We start from the raw sequence: 18983 nt of genomic DNA, 5'->3' as shown, positions 1-18983 counted from the left end.
TAAAATTTTGACCTTTCAAAATAAAAAAAATTCAGTGCTTCACCATAACCAATTTTTAAAATATTTAATTATTAAAGTAATCTCTCTTGTATTTATCAATATGAAATTTATAATCTTTAAGAAGTTTTATATTGTCCATCAGTGATATAATAATGAGATTAAAAATTGTGATCGCGTTTGAACTATGGCTTGCTTTTCAAAGATAACAAATTATATTTAATAAATATGTTTGTATATATATATATATATATATATATATATATATTGATATATGAGAAAAAATTATAATGACCTCATATAACATAGTTTTGATTTGAAATTCAATCTAACTTAGAAATTGTAAATATGTATGTCATTAGTATACTATTTCTTATAAATAAACAATTTACTAATTGCCCATGATTTAATATATTTAATAAATAGTATTTACTATTATAAGTTTATAATTAATTTTTATATATATATATATATATATATACTAGCATACCCGGCTACGATTTGCAGTGGCTTCTCTGAAAATCCACCGAATTGAATTTTGAATCTTTGGTACAATCAACAGTTCAATATGGTTTTTTTTAACTTATGTTGATCAAAAATATTAATTATTAATATATATATATATATATTTATATAAATATATATATATATATATATATATATATATATATATATGTATATATAATTTTTTAGTATTCATAAATTATATTACTTGATAGAACTTTACAAAAATGAACTAAATGAAAAGCTCCTTGGTTTGGTTTAGCAATTTCAATATTTTTGAAAAAAGAGATGGAAATTTTATATAAAAATTATAGACGAAAAGTTTATATAAAATAAATAACATATAATTTGTAATAAAACTATATTTTTCAAACAATTTTAAAATAAATCATACAATTAACATTATACTATTTTAGTATAAAATTGTTTACTTTTACTTAGTTAAATTGGGAGTAAACTATTGTTTTGATTGTATGTATTTATTAGTTTAGATTAATTGAACCTAAATAAAATCACCTTTTATTTAATACTATTATATGAGGCAAGTCTCTACATTTTTTTGGTTTAGCAACTTTAACATTTTTTTCTATTAGGATAGATTTTTTTATTATTTTAAAATTGTGTTACTTCACAAATATAAGAACATATTTAAAACAGTATTTTGAATTTAAAAATGTAATAAAACATGTAAAAATATTTTTTTTAAATTAAATTTTATATAATAATTTATTATGTTTATAACATAAGAGAAAATAACTAAGACTAAATAACCTAGAAAAATACCTTAGACGATTCGATTAACAATATTATTTTTTTGATTAATGAAACTAATTTGAATGTTATTATTGAACGCTTTTTTAAAATAGTAAAATATGAAACAAACTTTATTTTTTGATAAAAAATAATATTTTTATCAAATATTTTTTATTCAGTATTTTTTGTACATATATATTATATGTATATTTATAAATTATTTTTAAAATGAAAAAATATTCAAAATTTTATTATCAGTATAAAAATTTGGATAAATACTACCCTTAATATAAACAATTTATTTACCAAAAAAATGATTTAAAAGACTCGATTTTAATAATTATTTATGAATGAAGTATAAGTAGTTTTATTTATTTTTTTACATAAAAATATTAAACAAATAATTTTGCAACTAAAAACTGCCCACAGTTTTATTACTGTCTACATTCAAAATTTTTAAGTGGACTTATTCTATATAAAAATTTATTAAAAATCGAAATTGTACCAAAATTGTATACATTTATTTTGAACTCTTAACTTAATAAATCCATATATACATTTACACACATTTATATATATATATATATATATATATATATATATATATATACTTATATATATAGATATATTATTATCTATGTATGATGTACATGATCATATCTCAAAACATTTTAACGTATAAATATAATAAGCAGTTTTCTGTCCTATGACATTATTTAGTATAGATCGTTCGAACAAACAACATCTATACTAATTTTAGTTTAAATAATTTATTTTAACTTAATTTAGTTTAAGTTATTATTAGTGTTTGTGATTTTGTGTGGACGCAGTTTTAATTAAAGGTGAGTACAGTGAATAATTGTAAACGACACATTTTTTGGGTTTTGTAATTTTTTTGGGTGAAAATTAAGAAGTTTAGTTAATAAGTCAGAAATTTAGGTAAATTTTTCTAAACAACGGTGCAATTTAAATTATTTTACTATGAGTTTTAATATTTTATTTTAATTTTTGAACTTAACAATGCTTTGAATAAAGTTGCTTTGGTGCATTTTTTGGTGTTGAATTTTTATCATTTTTTTTCATTTTTTTTTTAAATTTTTCAAAAAAATTTAGTTTAGACATAACAAATTTGAGTAAAAATTTTAGTTATAGGAGTGATTAAATAGTATATAAAGTAACTTTTAGTATTTTTTTACCATTGCAATGGACTAAGTTAATAAATTTTCTTGCAAGTGTGCCTAGTCCATTTTTTTGATTTTTTATTTTTAACAAATTTTTGGAATTTGTCAGAATTTTTCAGGATTATCATACATAGTTAAAATAAAATTTTGTGCTGAAAAGTGCAACTAAAATTTTGTAAGATTGGTTTTAGTATTTTATTATATTAATTGAATTTACCACTGCAAATGATTAAAATAGTATTTTTTCTCAAGAGGGCATTAGGTCCATTTTTTGAGTTTTATATTTTTATTAATTTTTTAGCATTTTTAAGAATTTTATAAATTAATTATGAATAATTTAGATAAACTGTCGTACTGAAATATGTAACTAAAAATTTCGTGAATTAAGTTTTAGTAATTTATTTTAATATTTCAATTTAATATTGCTACTGATTAAATAGTATTTTTTCTCAGGAGTGCATCAGATCCATTTTTTGGGTTTTATATTTTTAATATTTTTTAGCATTTTTAAGAATTTTATAAATTAACTTCCAATAATTTAGATAAAATTCTGTGCTGAAATATGTAACTAAAATTTTGTGTATTAAGTAGTATTTTATTTTAATATTTGAAATTAATAAATTGAATTATTTGATACTTTATTATGAACCAAGTTAATTTTATTGTATTGTAGGTTTACTTGGAAGATATTATTTTCTATTCTTATTAATTGAATATACTTATTATTTAAAATTAAATACATAAAATTATCTATAGAGTTCTATAAAATAATATAAACTAATATTTTTTCAATAAAAAAATTTAATTTATAAAAATAATAATAAATAATGCAAAAATATTTTATAAATCCTGTAAAACTTTTCTGATTTTTGAAAAAACTACAATTTAACAAAAATTTAACACTAAATAATATTTTTTAAAAAAATTTCAATTTAACCATTTCAAGGTTCAATTATAACCTGATATAAAGGTGACATTATATTAATTGATTAAAATTATCTTTGGCGTTAAAATTAATTAAGAAATTTGATAAATAAATTAATAACTTGTCAATTTTTTTAAAAAAAGTGCAAGTGCATTTGCAGATTTTAAAAAATCATTCTTAATTTTTTATTTTACGATTTTTTTTAATAATAAAACACACTTAACAAAACCACTTACTCATACATTCAAATATAGTATCAAGTTCAAACATTAAAATAAAATATTAAGACTTATTCTATAAAATAAAAATTGTACAAATTTGTTCCCAATTTTATCTAAATTCATTTTGCCAAAACCAAAAAATTCTATCTTTCTTCAAAACAATGTTAACAACCCAAAACCAAAAATTGCACCTCAAATACATACTCGTACAAAAGAACTAACTTGATAAATAAATTATCATTTACTTACCAAAATTTATCATCATTACTTATAAAAAAATTAAAAAAAATTTCTTACCACTTCAACTATCTATTTTTTTTAGATGTATCACCAGCCAGTAAATGAAGGCTTCGCCATCAACACCAGCGCCCCTGGTGCCGAAACCATGGAAATAGCCGTCAGGGAATTAAGGGAAACCCCTGAAGTCCGTCAAGCTGCAATTGTAGAACTAAGACAACTTTTATCAGAAGCTAAAGATTTGTGCTACAGAGACGATGATGAATTTCTTGTCATTTTCTTGAGACCTTGCAAATTTTATGCCAAGAGCGCCCTGGAACTGGTAAGTGGGGTAAAGGACTTATTTGTGGTTGCATTTGGAGGTTAGTTTTGGGGTGGTGTGGTAGGGCAATGTCGTTGCTACATTTTGGTCAAATTTGGGGGCAGTTGGTGGGAATTTGTGGATGTGGTGCGCAAAATCCAAAATTGGGTATTTGGAGGTGCGTTGATGTCAATTACGACTAAACCAGAGGTCACAAATTTTGGGTTTAAATTGTAAATGATACTTTGCTATGTAGTGATGCAATTAGGGTCAAAACCACTTTTTAATTTTATGTGCAAGAGATGTTATTGCAAAAATCGCTTCTTACCAACTGGTAAGTTGAAAAAAGGACTTATTTGTGGTTGCATTTGGAGGTTAGGTTTGTAATGGTGTGGTAGGGCAATGTCGTTGCTACATTTTGCTTGAGTTTGGTGCAAATTGGTGGAAAATTGTGGATGTGGTGCGCAAAATCCAAAATTGCGTATTTGGAGGTGCGTTGATGTCAATTGCGACTAAACCAGAGGTCGCAAATTTTGGATTTAAATTGTAAATGATACTTTGCTATGCAGTGATGCAATTAGGATCAAAAACATTTTCAAATTTTATGTACAAGAGATGTTATTGCAAAAATCGCTTCTCACCAAAAGCACTCATATGTCTTGTTTTAAGATTTGTGACAAAATCATATAAATTTCTTATTATTTCTTATTTCAAAGGAAGTGTTTATGCAAATTGGAGTATCAATTGCATAAACTATCTATTAAATTACAATTAAAAACCTATTACGCCGATATTGACGCATGTTGGCTTTGAATTTTTTGCTTCAAGTTCATCAACTTCTTTGCGTTTTTTTGCATAACGGAATAAAATCGTATGAATAATTATTGATTTTATTACATTTACCGGAATGTATGTTCTTAGAAATGCTGGGCGATGACACGTATACAGTGCCGAAACGTAGAGAATAATAAATTTTTTAATATATATGATTTTTGACTTGAAATTTGACTTATTTATGAGTTCTGAAATTAGTACAGTTACGCTTGGACATTTTTGTATATTCTAGATTATATTTTGGAAACTATAGTTCTGATAGTATGTTAGAATAAAATATAGATTATGAAATTATCATATTATAATTATTAGATTATAATTAATTTTTCCATATATTATAAACGTGTATATTAAAGTTTGTTTAACAAAAAAATTTTTTGAAGTTCAGCAACTAAAAAATTTGCTACTACAAAAAATACGTTTGACTATATTTTGAAAACTATCATTTAAATTAATATAGAATGTTAGAACAAAATGTTGATTATAAAATTATCTTAATTTTTTTCATACAACATTAACGTGTATATTGAAGTTTGTTTAACAAAAAATTATTTTGAAGTTCGACAATTGAAAAACTTCTACTTAAAACTTGCGTCTATATATTTTTGGACTATGTGATCGATATTTTGAAAATCATTGATAAGATTCATCCAGAATGTTAAAATAATATGCAGATTATAAAAATACCTAGATTTTTTTATACATTATAAACGTGTATATTAAAGTTTGTTTAACAAAAAAATGTTTTGAAGATCAACAATTAAAAAACTTGTACTTAAAACTTTCGTTTATGTTGTATATATAGGAATTTTTGCATATGCGTTTTTTTGTGGACGATTTTTCGAAAACCATCGATTAGATTTATATACAATGTTAGAACAAAATATAGGTCATAAAATTATCTAAATTCTTTTCATACGACATCATTGCATATTTGTAATTTTATTATTTCAAAAAAAGTTATTTCAAAGCTCAACAATTCATAAAATTGTAGACAAACAATAAAGTCAGGACATTTTTCGACATTTTTGACGATATTTTAAAATCTGTAATTTGGATATATATAGAATGTTAAAGAAAAATATAGAATTATCTAAAATTTTTCCATACAACATAAATGAGTATTTGTAATTTGTTTTAACAAAAAGTTATTTCAAAGCTCAACAATTCATAAAATTGCATACAAACAATAAAGTCAGGATATTTTTCGACATTTTTGACGATATTTTAAAATCTGTAATTTGGATATATATAGAATGTTAAAAAAAATATAGAATTATCTAAAAAATTTCCATGCAACATAAATGAGTATTTGTAATTTGTTTTAACAAAAAGTAATTTCAAAACTCAACAATTTATAAAATTGTGTATATACAATAACGTTTGGATATTTTGGAACATTTTCGACGCTTTTTCAAAAACTACTACTTTTATTTATATTATATATAGTGTTAGAAGAAAATGTAGAATACAAAATTATCTAATTTTTTTTCATACAACATAAATGTGTATTTATACTTTGGTTTAACAAAATTTTATTTTGAAATCCATTAAACGACTAGTATCCATAGACTAAGTTTGTCCGAGATTGACCTATTGATTTATGTAAAATAATATTGTTATTACAATATTGCATTATTATTGCAATTAGCTAATTACATAAAAAAGTATTTACTTGTGCATTACACGTGCATTATATCTCATAATTGAAATTTATTCTATACATTGTTTTTTTGAAGTGGATGATGCGACTTGTAGAAATTTCTGTCAGTTTTTATCTATTTCTCGAGATTACGAAATGACCTTAGAACCACATCAATAGAATATTGATAAAATGAGATATATATATATATATATATATATATATGTATATATGTATATATATATTTATATGGAAATATTTGACGTCTTTGTGGAGAGAAAATTGTAAGAATTTTATCTGTCTGATGGCACACTTTTTTTACGTTCCGTCAAAAATCTTGAAAAATATTGGACTAAATTGTTTGATGTATTAGACAAATATATAGAACAAAAAATTCTATACAAACTTGCCAAACAATGTTATTAAGTATTTTTGCAAATTTTGTTTAAAAATAATTTAAACCCTTGCATCATTCTTTACGCAAAATTTAGTTAAAAAAAACTATGTCTTATGTCTATGTCTTATATTCTAAGTTTGACGCACGGGACATTTTTTGTACAATTAATTAAATATCTCCAAAACTATGAAACTTTCCTTTATAAAACTTTTCACAAGTGTTTTAAGCATAAAACAATCTCAAACTTTTCCATATACTAAAATTCCGAATAATTAATTCTTGTATTTTATTAAAAAATTTAGTTATTCAAGAAAGATTTTGTTTCAGAGACCAATGCCTTTTAAGTTTAACGCCCGGGAAATTTTTTTGTACAATTAATTGAATATTTCCAAAACTATAAAACTTTTCTTCATAAAACTTTTCACAAGTGTTTTAAGCATAAAAAAATCTAAAACGTTTGCATACACCACAATTCCCAACAATTAAATTTTATATTAAAAAAATTAGTTATTCAAACTAATTTTTGTTCAAGAAAACTATTCCTTATAAGTTTGGCGCACAGGACCTTTTTGCACAATTAATTAAATATCTCCAAAACTATGAAACTTTCCTTTATAAAACTTTTCACAAGTGTTTTAAGCATAAAACAATCTCAAACTTTTCCATATACTAAAATTCCGAATAATTAATTCTTGTATTAAAAAATTTAGTTATTCAAGCAAGATTTTGTTTCAGAGACCAATGCCTTTTAAGTTTAACGCCCGGGACATTTTTTTGTACAATTAATTGAATATTTCCAAAACTATAAAACTTTTCTTCATAAAACTTTTCACAAGTGTTTTAAGCATAAAAAAATCTAAAACGTTTGCATACACCACAATTCCCAACAATTAATTTTATATTAAAAAAATTAGTTATTCAAACTAATTTTTGTTCAAGAAAACTATTCCTTATAAGTTTGGCGCACAGGACCTTTTTGCACAATTAATTAAATATCTCCAAAACTATGAAACTTTCCTTTATAAAACTTTTCACAAGTGTTTTAAGCATAAAACAATCTCAAACTTTTCCATATACTAAAATTCCGAATAATTAATTCTTGTATTAAAAAATTTAGTTATTCAAGCAAGATTTTGTTTCAGAGACCAATGCCTTTTAAGTTTAACGCCCGGGACATTTTTTTGTACAATTAATTGAATATTTCCAAAACTATAAAACTTTTCTTCATAAAACTTTTCACAAGTGTTTTAAGCATAAAAAAATCTAAAACGTTTGCATACACCACAATTCCCAACAATTAAATTTTATATTAAAAAAATTAGTTATTCAAACTAATTTTTGTTCAAGAAAACTATTCCTTATAAGTTTGGCGCACAGGACCTTTTTGCACAATTAATTAAATATCTCCAAAACTATGAAACTTTCCTTTATAAAACTTTTCACAAGTGTTTTAAGCATAAAACAATCTCAAACTTTTCCATATACTAAAATTCCGAATAATTAATTCTTGTATTAAAAAATTTAGTTATTCAAGCAAGATTTTGTTTCAGAGACCAATGCCTTTTAAGTTTAACGCCCGGGACATTTTTTTGTACAATTAATTGAATATTTCCAAAACTATAAAACTTTTCTTTACACAACCTTCCACAAGAAGGCATAAAAAAATCTAAAACGTTTGCATGCACCACAATTCCCAACAATTAAATTTTATATTAAAAAAATTAGTTATTCAAGCTAATTTTTGTTCAAGAAAACTATTCCTTATAAGTTTGACGCACAGGACCTTTTTGCACAATTAATTAAATATCTCTAAAACTAAGAAACTTTTCTTAATAAAACCTTTCACAAATATATAAAGCATAAAATTTTCAAAAACTTTTCCATACATCACAATTTCCAATAATTAATTTTTACATTAAAAAAATTAGTTAATCAAGTGCACGTGTACGAGTAGAAATTACGCAACGTGCGTTTCCCAGCCACATTTATCGTTTTTGAAATCATAAAACAAAGATAAGTATTAATAATTTCAAAGTTTTTATATTAATACGGAACCATTTATGTGAACGAGCGTGAATTATGCATGTTTTTGTTTGAAAAAAGTTGCAAAATGATGCAGTTTTGCAACAACAATGAGAACTACTGTTTTTGCAGCATAAATCGATATAAAAATAACTATTAATATATATATATATATATATATATATATATATATATATATATATATATGTATATATATATGTATATGTATATACATATGCATATAAATGTGTATGGATATAATTCTCATATCGATAACATTCATACTTTTTGAAATAAAGTACAAAGTGCACAAAATTGCACGTATTTTAATAATTTTTTTTTGCACCAATTTGTTTTTTTTTCAAATTTTTTATTATTTTTTTTCTTTTTCCAGATGCGTCGTATTGCCCAATTCCGAAAGGACTACAACTCAATTTTGGACAATTTGATGCCAGAAGACGAAAGAGTTGCCTTTTGTGACAACGATGTTGTCAACGTTTTGACCAATAGGGATCAACTTGGCAGAAGAGTGCTTATTGTAAATGCAGGAGGTAAGTTATAAAAATTTTTGAAAACGCCATTTTGTAGATAATTTTGCCTACAATATAGTTGTCGAAGGCCAAAAAGTTGTATCTCCAATAGATAAAAAGTTACACTCATAGGGGATTTGGTGAAGCTGATGTATGGTAGTGCTTGTAGATTTTTTTCGAAGCATCTTAGAAGGATTTTAAGTATACCAATTTGTAGCAAGTTGGGTCTAGATAAATTAATGCTAAGGCATGGTATTAATATATCTATCACAAAAAGTCGCATTTGAAATCCAAATAACGAAGCTCATTTTTACCCAGATGGTGCGGAAATGTTTGCAAAGTTTTTATAGTGTTTTTGACAACAATTTCAAATGCATAATTATGTAGCAAGTATTGTCTAGATAAAATAATGCGAAGACCAAAAATTTCTAAGTGGATCAGAAAAAAAGTTGCATTCAAAATCCAAAAAAATAGGTGAACAACTAGTATTATCAAAAAGTAACTGAAAATGAAAAATTAATTGTTCAAAAATAATCCAAATAAGATTTACACTGTCAATTTGAATTTTATAATATTGTCCAAATTACGAATTGTTTATAATAACGTCTAAAGTTAAATTTTTGATTTTGAGTTGATCACATTTGATAGTTTTAAACCTGTGCAATATCTTGGTGGTTGATCCTACAAAAATTTCAAAAATGTCATTTGATAGCAAATTTTATTTAGATTTATTTGTAGAGACCAAAAATTCTGTCTCGATTATTAAAAAAGTTGCATTCAAAATCGAAAAAATCTTGTAGACAACTGGTTTTACTAGTAGTACAAGAAAATAACTAAAAATAGAAGAATAATCATTTCAAAATTTTCCAAGTACAATTTACGAAGACAACTTGAATTTTATAGTTAAAAAAAACATAAATTGAAGAATTTAGCAAAATCACTCTTAATATCACCATTTTCATCATGGTTAAAACTGGTGATTTCAAACTCTGGTAAAATCTGTATGAAAGGTCTTACAAAAATTTTAAAAACGTCGTTTAATAGTGAATTTTATTTGAAATTATTTGTGTTGAGACCAAAAATTCTGTCTCGATTTAAGCTGCAATTAAAATCCAAAAGCTGCATTTAAAATCCAAAAACAATGAAGTTCATCGAATTTAAAATTTAAAAATTAACCAATACCACACCTAATATCATCAAATAACATTTTATCCTGGTCAAAACTGGTGCTTTTGAGCCCTTGTAAGATTTATATGGAAAGTCTTACAAAAATTTTAAAAACGTTGGTTGATAGCAAAATTTATTTAGATTTATTTGTGGTAAGACCAAAAATTCTATCTCGATTATTAAAAAAGTTGCATTCAAAATCCAAAAATAAAAGAGTTAATCAGCATAACCAGACAGTTGACAACAAAAATTTCTAGCAAAATAAAGAAGTAATCAGAAAAAGCAGGAAAATTGTGTTGGTTAATTTGAGAATTTGAGATTCAACATCAGTTTTAATGCAATAATTTCTACATTTACTAGATGATCAAAACTGATGATTTGAAACCCTTGTGAAATATGTCTGAAAGATCTTACAAAAATTCTAAAAATGTTGTTTGATAGTAAATTTCATTAGGATTTATTTGTGTTGAAGCCAAGAATTCTGTCTCGATTATTAAAAAATTTGCATCTAAAATCCAAAAATAAAGGAGTTAATGCATAAACAAACTGTTGACCACAATTTTTTTTAGAAAAGTAAAGGAATAACCAGAAATGCTATTGAATATTGTTATTGAATTATGTTTTGTATAATTTCTATTTTACAATATTTACAAATTAATCACACTCTTTACACTTACACCTAATATTATCAAATTTTTGCCTGGTGGTTTTGAACCTTTGTAAATTATGTGCGGAAAATCTTACAAAAATTTTTAAAATATCGTTTGATAGCAAATTTTATTTATATTTATTCATGGCGTGACCAAAAATTCTGTCTCGATTAGTGAAAAAGTTGCATTCAAAATCCAAAAATAGAGGAGTTGATCAGCACAACAGACTGTTAACATAACAAAAATTTCTAGCAAAATAAAGAAGTAATCAGAAATAACAGAAAATTTGTGTTGGTTAATTTTAGAATTAACAAACACCACACTTAATATTATTAAATATCATTTTTATCCTGGTCAGAACTGGTAGTTTTAAAATCATATAAAATGTGTGTCAAAAGTCTCACATAAATTTCAAAAACGTCGTTCGATAATAAATTTTATTTAGATTTATTTGTGTGGAGACCAAAAATTCTGTCTCGATTATTAAAAAAGTTGCATTCAAAATCCAAAAAATGTGGTGGGCAGCTGGTTTCATCAGTAGTACAAAGAAGTTACTGAAAATCATTTAATAATATAATAATATAAGATAATAATAAAATGTGGTGAACAGCTTTATCAGTAGTACAAAGAAGTTACTGAAAATCATTTAGAAATTTTCCAAATACTATTTATAATAATAAGTTCAATTTTATAATGTTGAACAATTTAAGAATATACCAAAACTTTATCATCAATTTTATCTTGGTCAAAACTGGTGATTTCAAACTCATGTAAAATGTGTGTGAAAGGTATTACAGAAATTTTAAAAACGTCGATTGGTAGCAAATTATATTTGGTTTTATTTTGGTTGAGACCAAAAATTCTGTCTCGATTAGTAAAAAAGTTGCATTCAAAATCCAAAAATAATAAAGTTGATCAGTACAACCAGACAGTTGATCATAGACTTTTTCAGAAAAATAAAGAAATAAGCAGAAATGCTAATAAATACTGCTATTGAATAATTGTTTGTATCACATCTATAAAAAATCTGCATATTATACTCATCATGTCTAAAATCCAAAAGCAATTAAGTTGATGACCACAACCAGACAATTAACAACCAAAATTCTTAGTAAAATTAGTAAATCGCCATGAATGATTATTCCTATTTTGCTGTGGAACATCCTTAATAAAATCCAGAATATTTACCATCATTGTTGAAACATGTAAGTAATAAAAAATATTTCTTTTATTTAGCTAAATGGGATCCCAAAAAAGTATCATCTGACCAAATGTTTCGCATGTTCTATCTGATTCACGAAGCAGCAATGTTGGAACCAGAAACCCAAATTAGAGGAGTAGTCTGCATTATGGACTTTGAAGGATTGGGCATGAAACAGGTAAAAGAATCACCAAAACCAGAAAAAAAATTGTCAAAATCATCAGAATTCAAATTTTACTGTCTATTTTTAGGTAACCTCTATGTCTCCTGCATTCTCCATGAGACTATTAAGTTTCATCCAGGACGCAATGCCACTTAGGATGAAGGAAGTGCACTTCGTAAAACAACCTTTGATCTTCAACATGGTGTGGAAAATGTTCCAGCCATTCGTGAAGGAAAAGTTGAGGAAAAGGGTAAGTAGAATTAAAATTTGGTGATCAGTTTTTGGTAAAAATCTAGATGGTTACGTAACTTGTTCTTTATTTTTTAGTTATTCTTCCACGGCAGCAAAATGGAAGAACTACACAAGTACATCTCACCATCCCATTTGCCCCAAAACTACAAAGGCCAATTGCCGTCCATAGATTACGGCGGTAAGGATTGGTATCCTGTGATCACCAAGTACGAGGACCATATCAGGAAGTGGAATTCTTATGGATTCAGTAAGAAGTAATTCAAATAGAAATAGGTAATAGATATTTGATATAAAGTAGGTGCCAAGATGTTTGTCTTGGATGAACTCTTGAACTACTGAACCGATTTTTAATAACACTAAACATGAATATATATATATATATATATATACACGTATATATATATATATCAAAAATATCTGTCAAAATTCATTCAGATTTCCAAGATTTTAATATTTTTTCTACGCACTGGGATTTTTAATATAGCCTATAACCTAAGTTGGGTATAAATTTACAAAGTGAATCAATAAAATTTGAAATCGGTTCAGTAGTTTAGGAGCACTTTTAAGACGAACATCGTGTTACAAAACTTTATATAGGTGTTACATAATATATATAAAACAGGACACATATTACACATTGTATAGAACATTTCTTGCTCTCATATAATACATTACAATTATTTATAAATTTTGTAGACATATCATTTTGACGTTTTTTAATATTTTTTTTAAAATTTTTTGAGATTATATATTTCGAAAAAAATAGTTACGTAATATGTATAAAACATAATTAGTTTAAGAATTTTCAGGATTGTTTTTTGATGTTTTTTAAACCGTTTTACTCCTTGAATTTCAATTTAAAAATGAAAGTACATAACTGTGTATGTCTTATGTATTCATTGTTACGTAACAGATATGAAATATACACGACACAAATGAGAATATTTAGGAAACGTCAATTTCTCGTAAATTTTAGAATTATATTAAAAATTTCAAGGAATTATATTAAATTTCAAGAAATTTTGATGTATCTTAACAATTTTTCTTGTGGACTTTATTTTTGAAAATGAAAAAACATAACTGTGTATTTATAAAATAATTTCTGTTACGTAACATATACGAATTAAAGACGTTACAGTGTTAAATCTCCAGGTAACGTATATAATAATTTTTCTTACGTAACAGATATGAAACATACACGTAACTATTGATGGTAAATATTTAGGTATCGTCAATTTATATTACAAACATTTAAGAACACATTTCTAATGTTTTTATTAATTTTTCTCCTAGACTTTTAATTGGGAAATACAAAACTGTATATATATATATATATATATATATATATATATTTTTGTTACGTAACAGAAACGAAATATAGATGTCATAGTGTCTAGGTAACGTCAATTTAACGTCAATTTGTTGGAATTTAATTGCAATTGTTTGGGAACATTTTTTTATGTTTTCAAGATTTTATTCCTAGAATTTTAATTTCAAAATAAAACCACATAACTATGTATGTATAGAAGATACTTCTGTTACGTAACAGATATGAAATATATATGACACAGAGTTAAATTTATAGGTAACGGGAATTTGTTGAAATTATACTACAAATTTTCAGAAATAATATTTTAATCTTATTCAAACAATTTTACTCCTGGAATAATAATTTAAAAATGAAAATACATATAAAACATATGAAAAATAGACGTATAAATAGAAGACTATTCTCTTACGTAACAGAAACGAAACTACTGTTAATGTTACGTAACTACACATTTGAAAAATATCAAAACAATACATCACAAATGTATTTCTTGACATAAACAAAAATTTTGAGAACAAAAACAGCTTTTTTTATATATAAATAAATTAGAGAGAATCATAATGATATAAATACGCCTGATTTGGCAATCATACTTTGTACATATGATTTGTTCATTTATTTTAATATATATATATATATATATATATATATATATATATATATATATACATATATATTATGATGCCAAATTTTGCCAACCAAATATTTCGAACCAAATAATTATAATTATATATATAAATATAAGTTTATCGGTTGTTAAAATAAAATAAGACTGCCATTTGTTTGGACAATAATTATTATTCGAAATTTATATTAATGTTATATATTTGTTTTTGTATAAATTGTTAATGTTATAATAATTTATAAGGTTGTAGGTTGTTAACAAATATATATATTTTTAAAATATTAAAGCCTTTTAATTTAATTGTATACGAAATTGATATAAAAAATAAAATATATATATATATATATATATATATATATAAATGTATGAATTTTTTTATTTTATTATTGGATTTAAAAATTTTATTTTATTATTGGTTTTAAAGATAAAGTGATTTTTAATGGGCTCTTCAGGGTAAACCAGTAGCATAATAATGTTGAAATTTGGACAAAATATACTTCAATTTGTCTAGTATAAGGACAAAAAGCAACTTGAAAATTTTAATACTTGTAGTATTAAATATTATTAATTCTGTGCAGAAAGTCAGGTGTATGTGGGAAGAAATGTACGTAATGATGCTAAAAATATTTTTAATTACAAAAATTGTGATAGATGCTAGAAATTTAGTATGTTATACTTCAACATGTCTATTATAAGGAAAAATACTAAAATTGACAATTTGTATACATACGATATTAAAAATAATTTATTTTCCCCAAAACGACTTGGACATAGAGAAAATATTCATAAAAATGACTATATAAAACGTAAGAAAAAAATAGTGTTTTAATTATTTTAACAATTTATTTTTGTAGTATAAAAATTGGAATAGAATGCTATAATTCAGGCATACCAGACTCCAATACGAATGAATTATAAAATTATTTGTTTTTGTATATAGAATATTAAATCATATTATATTCGGTCAAAAAGTACGATTTTGCTCGGAAGAAATGTACTACATAATGTGATTTTTTTATTATAACAGTTGTCTATTACAATTATACAAATAATTTACTTATTATACAAATACTAAAATTGATAATTTTATATATACGATATTAATAATTTAATTAATTATTAATTTTGTGAAAAACTACAACTTGACTTGGAAGCAATATTTATATCAATGCTGGTGTTATAGTTTTAAATTTTTTTTTATATAACAAGGATTGTGTTAGAATAGTGTAATGTGAATATATTATACTTCAACATGTCTTTTATTATTATAAATACTATAATTGATAATTTTTATATGTACATTATTAAATATAAATAATTTTATGAGAAAAGTACGTCAAACGATCAACGCTTTTCGTATTAAATTTAATTAATTGCTTTATAAAATTATAAATATTTCGTATTGTATATAAAAAAATTTTAATTATAATTATAATTATAATCATATTTGTTCATAAAATAGTATAATTTATTTTTGACAAATAATTTTTTTTTATTTTGTAATAATTATAACAAAAAGAATTTAAACCAAAATGAAAACCAAAAGTTGAGAACAAAATAGTGCATTTTTGTACAATTTTTACTACTAAAATTCTAGTATTTAATATACACTATTCACGTGTCTTCCAAATAAAAATTTATTAGTATAAAATATTTTAAAAATTCGTTAAGAATTCTGTTACAACTTTTTTACGACTTTGCAGTTTTTTATATATATTTTGTATATAACCTTGGTTCATATTTTTAATTGAGGAAGTTACTAAAAAATATATCATTCCTTAAGACAAAAACAAGAAATTATTCGTGCGTGCAAAATGTTATTAACAATAATCATAATTATTTAAATAGACAACAAAAAAATTAAATCTTGTAAAGATAGTCTACTAAAAAATTGAATGATGGAACGAAACCGATTTTTAACTAAAATTAACCAAAATTTTGTCTTTAATTCAATTATTAAAATTAAATCAACTCCTTAAATACCTATTCCAACAATTTCAATTGGAAATTTGAACAAAAATACATTTATTTACGTAATAAGTTCCGACGCGTGAAATTATTTTGCTGATTGTAAATTTTTTTCGCAATATGATATGTTGCAAAAAACGCATCGAAATTGAATTTAGTTGAAGAAATTAGTTCAAATCGAATTATTCGTCGATAATGTCGTAAAATAAATATGTAATAAAATAAATAAATAAAAAAAATCATAAAAAAATATAAAATTGCAAAATTAAGTGCAAAAGTGTGAAGGAAATTTTATAAGTTTAGTAGTAGAAATTATTAAAAAAATTATTTATGTACAAGTCAATAAATTATTGTATCTTATAAATTGACTATTAAAAAATATTATAAAAATATATACATTCAAATATATAAAGCCAAGGCTAAAAAATTTAAATTATGTCCCAAAATGTCAAGTTTTTGAATTTTAGTGGCCTCGGTTCAGTCTCAAAAGTTTTAGTGAAATCTTAAATTTACTGAATTTAATTTTTTTAAAATATGTTTGTGATATATAACAGAAAGTGTGCTAAATTAATTATATCAAATTAATGGAGAATTTAGAAATATAAAGTCTTTTTGTAAAACTTGGACGCAACTGTAAGTAATATATATGATGTTATATAATTTTACTTTCACTTACTTTGTGTTCGACAAATGAGAAATTGATGTACTTATATATATATATATATATATATAAATATATATATATATATATATATATATGTATATATATATATATATATTTATATATATATATATATACACGTATATAGATATATGTGTGTGTGTGTGTGTGTGTTATATAAATTTCTTAACACAAATAATTCTAAGCCAAAACGGTTTATTGCATAAAAAGCGTTTCAGATTTATTATTTACCAAATCTTTTGTACTAGAAATTTATAATTTGAGTATATTATACTTCAATATGTCTATTGTGAGTACAAATATTAAAATTGATGATTTTATTTGTATTTTGTGAAATACAAGAAAAATTACTATAAAAAACCAAGCTGGCCCAGAACAGTCTTCATGTAATTTCAAAATTATATAGAACAATACTCAAATAATTATAAATAGATATTTTGATTTTATATTTAAACTCAACTCTTTGTACTAAAGTGTTGAATAGTGTATTTTATACTTCAATATGTCTATTAAGAGTACAAATACTAAAATTGATAATTTTATTAGTATTTTATGAAATATAAATAAAATTATGAGAAAAAACCGAGCGAGCCTAAGACTGCACATAATTTAAAAAATGATTTGAATTTTTATTTAAATTAAACCATTTGTAGTGGAATGTTGTAATTTGAGTATACTATACTTCAGTATGTCCATTATGAGTACAAATACCAAAATTGATGATTTTACTTTTATTTCTCAAGATATAAATAAAATTATGAGAAAAACCGTGCGCGCCTGGAAGAGTCTTCATATAATTTCAAAATTGTATATTGCAAGTCTTCAAATAATTATAAATTGATATTTTGATTTTTTATATAAATAAAACTATTGGTAGTAGAATCTTATAATTCGAGTATATTACACTTCAGTATGTCTGTTATGAGTACAAATACTAAAATTAATGATTTTACTAGTATTTTGTGAGATATAAATGAAATTAAGGGAAAACCGTGCGTCTTTAGAAAAGTCTTCATATAATTTTGATTCTTTATTTAAATAATACTTTTTGTTCTAGAAATATGAAATTTGAGTATATTATACTTCAGTATGTATATTATAAGTACAAGTACTAAAATTGGTGATTTTACTTGTATTTCGTGAGATATAAATAAAATTATGAGAAAAAAGCGAGTTTGACTAGAACACGGTCTTCATGTAATTTTAATAGTGATACTTTGATTTTTTATTTAACATAACCCTTTTTACTAGAACTCTAAAATGTAAGTATATTATACTTCAATATGTCTATTATATGTACAAATATTAAAATTGGTGATTTACTAGTATTTTATAAGATATAAACAAAACTAGGAAAATAACCAGGACGATTAGAACAAAATGATGTGGAAAATCTTATTA

At 23.7% G+C, this 18983-nt stretch overlaps 1 protein-coding gene across 1 annotated transcript; it reads left to right on the top strand.

Annotated features, from left to right (window-relative positions):
• The first annotated feature begins 2054 nt into the window (after positions 1-2054).
• LOC113372135 (clavesin-1-like) lies at positions 2055-13235 on the top strand. Its single transcript, XM_026612456.1, has 6 exons — positions 2055-2096; positions 3904-4140; positions 9409-9565; positions 12598-12740; positions 12814-12975; positions 13053-13235. Exons 2-6 carry the CDS (start codon positions 3904-3906, stop codon positions 13233-13235), a joined length of 882 nt encoding a protein of 293 aa, XP_026468241.1. The 5' UTR covers positions 2055-2096.
• Positions 13236-18983: the final 5748 nt, after the last annotated feature.

The sequence above is a fragment of the Ctenocephalides felis genome, unplaced genomic scaffold (genome assembly GCF_003426905.1).
Source record: "Ctenocephalides felis isolate EL2017-DRISC unplaced genomic scaffold, ASM342690v1 CF-g0.4_SCAFFOLD_01604, whole genome shotgun sequence".
Classification (NCBI taxonomy): domain Eukaryota; kingdom Metazoa; phylum Arthropoda; class Insecta; order Siphonaptera; family Pulicidae; genus Ctenocephalides; species Ctenocephalides felis.
This window is presented reverse-complemented; position numbering and strand designations above follow the sequence as displayed.